Genomic DNA, 12,705 nt, shown 5'->3' with positions numbered 1-12,705 from the left:
AAGAAAGAAAGAAAGAAAGAAAGAAAGAAAGAAAGAAAGAAAGAAAGAAATCCAGTTAGCAGGAACTCACAGAAATCTAGCCAAGTCAGGTACTGTACATAAGAAATAAGAGGTAGTAAGGAGCTGATGGACACATTAAGGAATAAAATCCTGGACTGCATGAAAAGGTACCACTACTTACAATGAAACAACGTAAAGCTTAAGGAAGGGGGAACATTAAAAGGAGAAAGAAGAAAACAGGAAGAAGAACAAACAGAAGGAAGGTCAGCTTTCTGAAGCACCCACGTGATGGTGGTGGTGGTTATGTGCTCTGGAGCTGCTTGCATCTCCTAGTTATCCCGTGTACAACAGCTTTGAACCCTGCTATCTTGAGCCAACTTCACAGTCACACTCCTATACCCATTAACGCAGCCACGGAGTCACTCCTTCTCATGCAGGATCTTCCTCTCCTACGCTGTCCCTCCACCCTTCCAAGCACGATGCTCTCCCTTCTCCAAAGACTGGCCCCTCCTGGCAACATGCCCAAGAGATATGAAACAGAGCTTCAAAATCCTTGCCTCCAAGGAGCAGCCTGGTTTTACCCTCTCCATGACAGATCTGTGTGTTTGTTCTCTTACATAATTTTTAATTGGCATGTTACAAAAATGTTTGATTAGTCTGATTTTTAAAGCATTACTAAGTTTCCTAGGGGGAAAAAAAAGAAACAACCACACAACCAACCTCAAAAAAATCCTGCAAGTATTTACTAAGCTAGAGAAATTGCTACAGAAATGCCATTCATACAAAAGAAGAAAAAAAGAATTTAATTTTAATAAGCATTATTCACACAAAGGGATTCTACTGTATTTTCACACTTAACAGGTACTGCTCTCAGACACTCTGAAAAAGACTTATATTTTTATGTTAGAGAAAAGGAGGTGTTTGGATTAATGTAGTGAAAGGAAGGCAAGAGGCTGAAAGGACATTAGTTCTCCATTTTCCCGGCCTCGATTCATCTAATTTGATGAAAACAGAAAACCGCTGTTATCTGGGAAATGTGTTTTTCTGTCATTGGCTGATTTTAATTTTAGTAATTCTTAAATAAGCACTCACAGTAGATGAACTAAGATATGCAGGCAAGTCATCCCTTTTTATCAACAATTTTGCCACAGAAATACACAAACATTTCAATGGCTCTTCATTAGCAAACAAATCAACAAGTGCTATTTTAATGCATGACTTTATTCCATCTCTGTGGGGACTGCAGTTGAGAGTGTGATGTACAGTACAGAGAAAAGAATCATCAGCCACAGTGTCCCAGGGCTCTCTCCATTGAGGACTTTGCAGCCTCGGCTTAAAGAGTGCATTTAATTGACTGATAGACAGTACCTTCTTTGTTCACAGAAGACAGCGAAGTAATGGCAGCTTGAAAATCGTACCATCTACAGGGTCTCCTGAGACTAGTAACAGGGGGATATGTGTCAGGAATAAATAAATAATCTAATTATTAAGCCACTTCCTGTCAAGTTAACTCCAATTTGTTGGCTTTTGAAGGCAACAAAACGAGGCATTTTTCCTCATTATGCTTCCCTTTTTATACCAGTGGTAATCACAGGCGGATTAAAGGGTGCCTGATTGGTTTTTTTGTCAAGGAACTGAGAAGCAGCCAACAGTACAGAAAAACAGAGTTGGGGTTAGAAGAAATTTCATGCTTGTCTCCTTTCCAGCTCCCTAACAGCCCACACGGCTGCCCCATACAGAGCTACCAGCTGTCCAGCAAATGTGTACCCCTCCAACTGAGGCCTACCGGGCCACGGGCGCCATCCTGAGAGCTGCAAGATACCTTGCAATCTTGGCAGGTAGCTACTGCTGTCATAGGCATAATTCTAAAGGTGACCTACGAAACCCCATCAGCTCACCAAATGCAACAATATGAGCAGCTGAAGTTCGACACCCACCATCCAGATTGGCTCACTTTTCTTTGTTTGCTGTTCTGATGATATCGAACCTGGGAAATAACCTATGGAAATAAGTCAGGAAAGGCCTCTTCTTTTGATGTGTAGGAATGGATTCTGGAGAAACAGGTCACTCTGTGTGTGTGTGTGTGTGTGTGTGTGTCCACGTACACAAGCATGTGCAGGCATTTTATCCACTGCTGATGACTTTTGCTGCCCTTCCTTCAGATGCGTTTTGCAAACTTCATTCAGAAACAGATACCCACACTTGATAATGAACATATCACACAGTGAGTGGAAAACGGCTACACTTGTGGCAGATTCTAGAGCGAGTCAAAGGTGAGGACAGAACGAGAGCCAGAAGCCCCGCCTGGCATAGCAGCCAGTGGCACAGCACTGCCATCTGCACAGACACTGGGCCCGTCTCTCCGTACAGAGTGTAGGAAAGAGGGCTGCCATCCAGTAATCCTCACGAGAGCAACCTTCTCCGAAGCACACTGTCCAAAGCCACCTGAAATGGAATCTTCCATCTATCCGTGGGCTCCATCAGCATCCCTAGCCTCAGAGAAAATCAGCATTGTTAGAGATTTCTACAGCACTTGCCGTGGGCACACAAATGAGAAAGTACACCGACTGCCAGGAGTTTTAACTTTAGTTAATCAAAGCGACTAGACGTCGAGTAAAACACACAACAAGGACAAACATCCTGATATGTCTTTTAATAGTGGAACTGAAATGAAAGAGAACCAAAGATTATCTTTCAAAGTTGCTGCCAGAATTAAGACTCTGAAGAACAGACTTGAGCCCATGAACATCGCCCTTGATATCAAAAAGCTGTAAAGTAAGGGTCTCTCCTTTGATTTGCTTTTTCAAACTGTCTTCATTAGTGAGGAGGCAGATGCTTGAGGAGCAAAGGCAAACTCCTGTGGCCCTGCTTTGCACGTGGTAGACAGTGTGCCTATGACAGAGTTACGCCTGCGCCTGGCCTTTCTGTACACATCTTGGATTTCTGTTCAATTGTGCAGATAATTAAGCCCTCTTTGTATTTACAGTCGGCTTCGCTGGTGCCATGAATTCTGTTTTCAGATACTGTCTGCGAATTCCCTCTCTGAACAATTTCATCCTCCGCAATAACACTTCATTTTACATAAGTTTTATCTGATGTCCCCATACAGAGTGCCAGCTGTACAGCAAATATGTGGTTCTCAAACTGCGGCCTTCCAGGCCACGGGCTCCATCCTGAGATCTGCGAGGCACCTTGCTGTCATTGGCAAGCATTCCCCGCAAGCCCCGTGACCATCGCACCACACCACACACAACTTAAAATCATCTGATTATTAGAATTTGTGGCCCGCACTCCATTTTATCCTTTATTTAATCTATCCCCAGATCACACATTTGTTTAAATGTTTTGGCTGGTTTACAAATCATGCCGCCATCTGCACAGGAGGTGTGACATCTTTTTTTTTTTTTTTTTAGACAAAAGTTATGTTGCAAACAAAGATAAAGTCATTTGAAATGCTTTGTCGTTTGTGATTCTGCCCCTGGTTCACTTGGACTAACTCTAAGAAATAAATAGAATTATCTGTGTAAATCGATGAACATCTATGAAAAACAACACCCAGCAGAACACGGAGCTTGCTCCATTACCTACGTTAATATCATGACAGCTGAGGAGATGACCTGGCCCACTTCTCATCTCTCCTTTACAGATGGCTATTAAAGAGAAAGTATCCCTTTTGTATGGTCCATGTAGAAACCCTTTATGGGCTTTTCAAATAAGCCAGCATTGCCCACATGAGGGTAGCTTTCTGTTACCATTACACTGCCCAGATTTCATCTTTTTAAAATCCAGCTCTTGATGAAATAAGCCAGTATTTCATCATATTTAACACCAAATGCTTACTTCCTAATTCCCTGGGTTTTATAAGCAATCAAATAAAGATTTATTATTTTTTTTTAAGATTCAATCACTCTGATGTAGACTTAATGTACACCAAAAGCGCCAAAGAACCTTAATGACTTTGAGTTTCTTAGGGTAGCATGGAGAGAGAGAGCGAGCACGTGAGCGCGCTGCATGTCACATGTGTGTATTATTGTAGATTCCTTTCTAGTCATTAAAAAACTAAAATCAGTCCATGAAAACTGAGGGTTTAAAGGCCAGCATGGCCCGGTGTCTTCTGGTACAGAGATCTGTATCCTTGGCTATTTCCTCCCAAGACATAAAATCCAAGGCTAGTATGGACCTCAAAATATTGGTTAAGGCCTTTCTAAAACAAGAGCATTCAAGCTGAAATGCATCAGAGGTGATACTGAATGTTACAATGCTATAATGAAGATTAGTCACATAGCATACCATACACTAAATAAATGGAAGGAAAAGAATGACACTGTGACCTCAGGCATCAAACAAACTGTAGAATATAAGAATGCTACCTGCAACAAAACCAGACTGAAATTTCACCATACTGAATAAAACTGTTTTATGCATTTTTTTTTGTCCTGACATCTGGGGTGTATATATCATGGCTAACACAATACATGGCATAAATATACTTCTAGATGCACTACAGAATAGCTAAACACTTTCATGAGTCTTTTAAGAATTAAAATTATCAAGAAGATAACAGATATTAACAATTTTAATAAACATAGTATTTCCCCCATCAGTGCTTTTTTATATTAGTTACCATTCAGAGGGCTTAAAGATATAAAAATATTCACTTCTCCCTAATGCTTTGTATATGTGTCACTCTTGATCTGTCCATAAGAAATCTATTAACAAATGCCCATATTTTCCTATCTTTCATAAGGAAAACATAATTTTTTCCATCATAACAGTTGTCATTCTGATCTGAGGGAAAATATGAATTTACAGACTTGAGTTTACTAAGGAATTTTCAAAGATTTAAAAAAAAATAATTCCCAAGTAAATAGCCTGGATCCGTTCCTTTCTTATTCTCCATCCAAGAACTTTTTTGAAAAGGAGGCTGGAAATGACCATGGCTGTACCACTTGTCCTCCAAAGTCCATGACTGTGGCAATAAATTTCAAGGATAATGGCATTTCTCCCCTTTGCTCATTTCTTTGTCAAGTGGACTGGCCTTCGGTGGTAAATGGACTGCTGGTTGTCTACCACCAGCCGCTCGCAATTTACTCACTATGTTTCATGAGACAGTTGTTTGTGGCTGTTTGGAACATATTTGTCTCTTTGGGGATTTATGTGCTAGTTGCAATGCCAACCTCTGTAGTGATCGAAATTTCTTTCTAACTAAAATAGATAATTAGAGGCTGGTAATTATTGGTCAAGAATTATCAGAGTGAAAAAATTAAGCTTCTCATAAATAGTTCTTGGCAATGTATTCTCTTTATATTATCTCATGCCTAACAGCCCTTTATCCCAAGCTCTTACAAATTTACTCTACTGCTCTTGTGCCTCATAATTTTATATGAGGCAATGCCTTTGCTGGGTTAAACACATTTGAATTCTCTGGTTTCATCTCCTTCTGTGTTAATCCATAACAAAAAGATAATAATGAAAGGGATCTCTAAGAAGAAAACAGCAACAAATATTTACTATGCTGGTAGAAAATAAAAACAGTGACTAGTGAGCAGTGGATTCTTTCTATATTCTCAGGTCAAGTGCCAATGTAAACTATTTGAACAGAACAAAGGAAGAAACAAAAATTTTCTCATCAGCACAGACTTTAAAGGAGAGAAATTATTCTCTCCAGGAAAGTTGTTAAAATGTTTTGTAGCTCCTTATTTATATGTGTGTAAAGAAGAAAAGAAACCCCTAAATAGTTACTGGTCTGATTTCTTACTGAAATTGTTACAAGATGTGGTGAAGATGAAGTTTTCTTTTTTCCTTAACAGACACAAGTCAAATCCCTAATGTATTTTTATTGAGTAATTATTCCTGCAACTCAGACTATGTGTCCACACCTAGCTGCAAAATGGCACTTAAGCAGAGAGTCCGCGTTCTGTACCTGGTAGAAACATTGATAGTTTTCCTTTCACATATGTCCCTGGCCAATAGTCTGAAACGAGAATATCCAGAAAGAAGCACAGAGGTTGGATGACATTGAAATTGCATTAAAACATGTGTGCTTAACAGGAGTTAATGCAAATGGCTTGGTTAAAGAAAGAACTTAAAGTTACACCTGACTGGGTCATCTGCAGATTTTGTTTTCCATCAGGTGACATAATCCTTCCTGCAGACTGATTGAAATGTAAAACAAAATCTGTAAAAACACTCTATACCCTCTTAATGAAAAAAAGAGTAAGAAGCTTTGCAGAGAGTCCCTAATCCCTCTCCCCTGCTAAATGTCTGGTTGAGATTATTTTTTGATTAGACAAAAACCACACACAGATATATAATCTAAAAGTACCTAGACTCAATGGAGATATTTTAGCCAACAAAATAGTGTTGTCTGCTTTATTTGAAAGATAAATATCACACTGGGATTGTTAAAAAAAAAAAGAATATCTTAGGCTATATGACACCACCCATTATGCATTCTCTCTCTCTAGATATTAACAGCACCAACAGAATGTAAGGACTTGAACACATGTTCAAAGGACAGTCATTAAATGATGCCATTCATTTTTTTAGGCCTCAAGTACAGGAGAAATAAGCATTTTATTATTAAAAATAGGAATAATGCTAAATAACTAGGCCCATAGTGATGGGAAAAAAAAATAGAATTTACTTCTAGGATGGAAGGTAATGTGTTAAGCCTTTGGATCCCAAGAGGAAATGAGTGTTATAGTAATCTCCAATAAGGTCAGTGGGGGAAAGCTTTGGAATATCACTAATGATGCAAGAAGTATAAAAGATATACAAGGGAAAAGTTGGAGAACTATTTAAGAAAAGCCAGTGAAAGTTGCAGACAAAATACTAAAATTAGAAAGTAACAATGTCTCACACTCAATCACACAGGAGAAGTAAGGTTCTGATCTGTTGGTCATAGGATCACTATTAATCATAGCTGACTTGACGGTACCTAACAACAACATTAAGCTAGACCTTCAACTCTGATTCTTCATGCTCAAACAGTATTGATACTGTGCTGAGAAATATGTCCAATTTGTTCATCTGGATACATCATATAAACATTTAGCTAGGATGAAAAATAAACCCGGAACCAGAGATAATTGTACATAGAATAAAACTAATTGGAAGCATGACCCTACAAAGTTCCATCAAATTTTCCACAAGCTGCATATTTCCAAGAAATGTTTTCTTTTAAGCCCATGTAAAAGTGCAGCATGAGGCAAAAATTATGAATGGCTGCCATCCACACACTAAAGAAATACAGAAATAAAATAGTATTGTTTATCATTTGGCAAGAATTCCCTATTTGTCCAGATCCCTTCCACAAAGCAAACTATTTTGAAAGTTTATGGAGAGCATTTTTTTTTCCTTAGGATTTTGAAACAGACAAGAACGGCAGGGAAAAACATTTTACACTCTAGTCGTTATCTTCTAAACACTTAGAAAAGTGGTCCACATTGCTCTGTCACGTGTATTATTTATATTTACACTACTACATACATTAAAATGTGCTATGTAATGACTTTTCACATATGCACTTAAATATGGAAAACAGATAATGTGATTGATGTTATAGTTGTTATTAGTATATGGTTCTTTCACTTTAAAATGAAGCATCTGGTTATTAGTAAACAATAATCCTCCTAAAGATCTATCAAATTAAAGCAATAAAACACATTTCTAGAAAAGCTATTAATCAACTTTTCAACATGCTTTTGAATTCATGTTCATTAGCTGATACAAGAACACACCCAGTTTGGCTGCTGGTTTTGATGAGCAATCCTGAGAGGTGGAACAATGCTTCCATTAAAAAGTCTTAGACCAGTTTTTATTTCTATGTTTCAAGACTTGTTTGCTTTAGAAAACAAGCTCATCATCTAGAATGTTGAATTTGCTTTCTTGTCTTACCAAGTTTGATAACGGGAGCACATGAGGTTAATTGGACTTTTTCATATCACAATTATTTATAGTAGCACAAAATACCACAAAATGTGTATGAAATAAAAGACTCATAGTCTAAAAACACAAGTGAGTAACAAAAATAGTATAAAGGAATCACAATTGTCATTTTACTAGTAGATAACAGATCTGCTTGATAAAGTTTAATTGGCTGGTAAAACTCTTAGTGTTATTACTAAGTGGTTATCAAATTAAAAACATAACAGTAAGCCCACAAGAATTTCAGGGATAATAGAACCCTATGAAAGAGTGAAAAATTTATCCTTGATTCCGCCACGTGATTAACTGCAAAACTCCTGAAAATACTGTCCTAGTCTGACTTCAGAGATCTTTACCCAAACCATTTGTTTCAAAGATCTCCATAAATCCTAAAGACTGAAGTAAATTTTGATGGGAAATGACAACAGGATTACTTAATTTTTTACGTGGTCTTCAGAATTACAATTCTTTCCAGAATGTGGAAAACATACATATAAAAGTACTTTATGGCAATTGAAATTATTTATGCTTCCCTCTCATACACACAAAAAAATTCAACCACTTTAGATTTTGATACAAAGATGCTTAAGCAACACACAGCAGTGCCGTTACCGTAATAACTTCTGAAATTAAAACCTCTCTAAAACTCTATGGAAAGCTAACATCCAGTTCATTAACCATTCCTGTTAGTTTTCAATAATGCAAAAATGATTAGAAGTTTAATTTGTTAATCACCTGTGTTTTGACTGGCAGTAGATATACAATCCTCTGCAGAAGTCTAAACTGGCCCTTGCAGAAAATAAAATGTGCTAATAATGCCTTATCAGGTCCAATAACAGGAGTTTGAAAAACATCAATCAAGCCTAGGTAAACCATGGATGGTTGAACAATTAATTCGTCTTTAGCTCTGTTTAATTACATAGGCATAAAAGGACATGTAGGAGGGGAAAAACGCCTTATCTTTAATAAGGTTTAAAGTATCACTCACCAATCATGTGATTTGCAACATGAACCTGAATATCCCACTCATTGTAGAAAACCATCTGACACTTGATGCACTGGTAGGTCTTCTTCTGAGGAGACAAGTACAAACAGAATTAGTTAGATGCATGTACTGTTTAGTGCTGTGGTGGTGTTTGTGCGTGTTTGTTTTAACAAACCCTCAACCTTATTTAGAGCATCTGTCTGAGATGCTGGTCATACTTAGCTACCGAGTTAGCTACCGTGAAGTTGTTAAATATTCCCGGAGATTCTTACCAAGATCCTGTGGCTTGATCCCAATGTGATCATTTTCGTTGCAAAGCATTTAGAAGGATGGGAGGTTCATGATACATTCTATTTTGAAATATTTCTGAACTCAAAACCAGAACTTAGTATTGGGGCGGGGGGGGGGGGCCTGTAAGACATGGCTGAGCTTCAGACACTGATTCCTTTGAAGAATGGGAAGTGGGGATTCCCCAGGGTTGCTGACATCTGTGGATAACATAAATGTTATCTAAATTTGCCCTCACTTTAAAATAACTGAACCAAGCCCTACTCAGCTGCAAATTATTTATCACAATCAAATACACTTTTAAAAGTGATGCTTTTAAATCACTGGAAAGGCTTCGAGGCGTTTGCTGAACTAAAACAAATGAACAAAAGAAATACAAAGCCCAGAAAACCCAGTGCCTCTGAATTGACTCCAGCTCTCTGCTAGGACGGAGCAGTCCTGCCCCTTAGGATGTCCAAGTCTGAAAACTTCTGGAAACAGAGTGCACTGTCTCTCTCCCAAGGAGTGGCTGATGGATTCAAACCACCAATCTTTTCATTAGCAGCCACTTTGTCCAATGCATTCATTTAATGCATCATCCATGCTCTACTAGTTCCTTTCTGGCATTACAGTGAAGCTAAATAAGATTTATATGCACCTGTTGACTTATTTACAAATTTAACTTACAGGCTTACTTATCTCAATGACAATCTGAGTGCCACCTATACTAACCTTCTCCCAAACTGGTGATATTCTCCACATCTGTAACTCAACCGGTTACTAAATTAAGGTTCATGCGGTCCAACTGAATGATGTAGAGATTATAATTTAATAGGTAAAATTCTAAAATGTAGGTGATACTTGAGAAGTTGCTAATTACTAGAATTCATGTTTCTCCCATAAAAACTGTAATGAACATTTTAATCTTATTTTATCATTTTACTCAGTATTTCTGTGACATGGATGAGGCAAGATTTATTTAATTCCAGTATCACAAATAAAACACTGAGACCTAGCGGAACAGAAAGATTTGCTGATGTCACTGTGTCCTACAGCTAGAGAGAAACATCATCTCACATGATTCCAAATGTTACACTTCTCTGATAAGAATGCCTTTATTATTTCCCATCTTTATTATGCTGACTCTCATAATGTCCAGTCATATTTGGTGGACTCCATAAAATACACTATTATATTTTTATAACACACGTTACATAAATTCCATTCCAATGAAATTCTACATTTACAATTAAAAGCCAACTTGGAAAAAAATGAAACCACTTTGAAAATTTCCCAATTGTTAGAAAATGACATTTGTAAAATCATATTCATGACATTTTGATAAAAATAGTCTTAGTTTCATCGTTAACCTTATAATTAAATTGTTCACTAATGGAATTAACAGAAAATAGCACTATGTAAATTGCAATTATTCTAAAAAGACTTAAGTTTTTTGGAACTCAACAAAATCAAAGTTAAGGTCAAAAATCAGCCTTCATTTCAACTGAGGCTAAAAAGCACACATGTTGTTAACATCGTACTTTTCTAATTACTGTATTTTAACTTAGTAATTTTTTCCCCCTGCAAGAGTAGACAACATTTTTTTGTAACCACACTAGCACAAACCTAATGCCAAGGGAAGCTGTGTCTAAACAGCCTGTGTCTTTGTACATGAGACACAGTGTGAACTAGTGCATGGAATCTAAATCTAACACAGACTGGAAAAACCCTGACAATCAGCACAGAAGATTTACTAGGCTGAGCTGTTTACAAGATGCTTTTGATGGTGACATATAGAGCAACATGTATTGCGTAAATAACACCTATCCCTTTTTTAACAATATTTCCCTTTAGAACTAGTTAGAAAATATTTCTTACTCCCAGATGACCTACGTTATATATTGTTTATTAGCATACTTCCAGCATTATTCCTGATATGTGACCACGCTGAAAAACAAAGACGCATAAACTTAATGGCTAGTCTTTTCTCTTGTTAGGGCAGTAAAACATACAGTCTGTCGAAAACTGTCTCCAAAAATGATGACTGATGAATATGTTGACAGAATATACTAGGCCTTCCTCCTACCCCAGCCTAATAATAAAGAATAAAATTATTTGACAAGCCAAAAAAAAATAGAAGCACTTACTACTATCTTCAAATGAATGGGTTCATTTGAAGATCTATGTATGTAAGTTTATTATCATGGAAAGAAAATTTTCTTGTCACTATTGAGAAATAATATACTAATTCTTTCTATTCTTAAAATCTAATCCAAAATTTTATATTATGTTTTTACTAATACAGCAATATTTCTATCTAAAAAACTACTGGATTTACAGCCAGATTAGGTACAAATACAATGTGATAAAAACAATGTACCAAGATTTTAAAAGACTGCAGCTTGAACTATAATGTTCACCTTCCCAAATTCCAAGCAAAGATCTACAAATTGGAGTGTGTTAACATTTTTCTTTTTACAGTGGTGCTGAAAAATTCATTTTTACCTTAACTGTAAAAACTAGTTTATATAATCCTTAAAGTGTCTCTCATTGTAATTACAGATGCTTGGAGACCCTTGCATCCCCAGAATCCATCTTCAGGTAAAGGAATTTCAATCTGTGAACAATATCTGCTTTTGTAAGCTCATCCTCTGCAGGTCAATCCATTTCTGTTCTGTAAGGCCAAGATTATGAGGGAATGCTTTGTAATTCCAGGCCAAATCTATTTTGCTGTTACTTCCACCACTATTCACTCTGAAGGTACAATGAGCATGTTGAAAGCCTTATGACAGTTATGCTAACCTCTTTTCCAAGTGAAAAAGGGGACATAGGATAAGAATGCTTTGAAGACTCCACTGTTCTAGTTACCCTGCCCCAGATCTGTATTTTAACAAGCACAAAGAACCCCAAATTAAGTACAATCCTCTAGGTGTGCCCTGATCCTTGTACTGCCACTTTCCTGAGGGCAATTACTTCTACTCATAAAAGACAACAACAACAACAAAAAAAGGCAAGAGAGATCATTTTCTTTAAAAGCAGATAAAAGTGGAAACAGAACTTCCATTGTTTTGGCCCCAGATTGGCCTTTATCCACGTGTAAGTTGTCAATTTACTTGAAATGCTAATTTAGCGCAATTTTTAAAAGAGACTTTTTTTCATTAGCTTTTTTTTAATGTGCTACTTGGGAGTGGGATTGTCATCTCCTGATTGTTCTCTTTTGTTTTCTGATACTGATAGATGTAATTATCAAGGATACAACTTTTTTCCAGCACCTCATTATTTTTGATTGATTTTGAGAACAATTTAAATGTGCCTTTTTGACATTCTTGTTTTCAGTTCTCCCTGGGTTAGGGTACTGAGAGATTTCGAGAAGAGAGCTCATCCTGGGCAGGCCAATCCATTTCAGTTCTGTAAGGCCAAGATTCTGAGGAAATTCTTTGCAATTCCAGGCCAAGTCTATTTTGCTGTTACTTTTACCACTATTCACTTTGAAGATACAATGAACATGTTCAAAGTAAACCGAC

At 37.1% G+C, this 12,705-nt stretch overlaps 1 protein-coding gene across 2 annotated transcripts in view; it reads right to left on the bottom strand.

Annotated features, from left to right (window-relative positions):
• Positions 1-12,705, bottom strand: part of ZNF521 (zinc finger protein 521) — a 390,388-nt gene that overhangs the window by 162,713 nt on the left and 214,970 nt on the right. For both annotated transcript variants that reach the window (XM_006895038.1, XM_006895039.1), the window contains exon 5: positions 8,918-9,002. In XM_006895038.1, the coding sequence (XP_006895100.1) occupies positions 8,918-9,002 (85 nt within the window). The remainder of the gene's footprint in view (positions 1-8,917; positions 9,003-12,705) is intronic.

The sequence above is a fragment of the Elephantulus edwardii genome, unplaced genomic scaffold (genome assembly GCF_000299155.1).
Source record: "Elephantulus edwardii isolate Elephantulus edwardi_28Jun2011 unplaced genomic scaffold, EleEdw1.0 scaffold00155, whole genome shotgun sequence".
Classification (NCBI taxonomy): domain Eukaryota; kingdom Metazoa; phylum Chordata; class Mammalia; order Macroscelidea; family Macroscelididae; genus Elephantulus; species Elephantulus edwardii.
The sequence above is the reverse complement of the archived record's forward strand: the minus strand, read 5'-3'. Positions and strand labels throughout refer to the sequence as shown.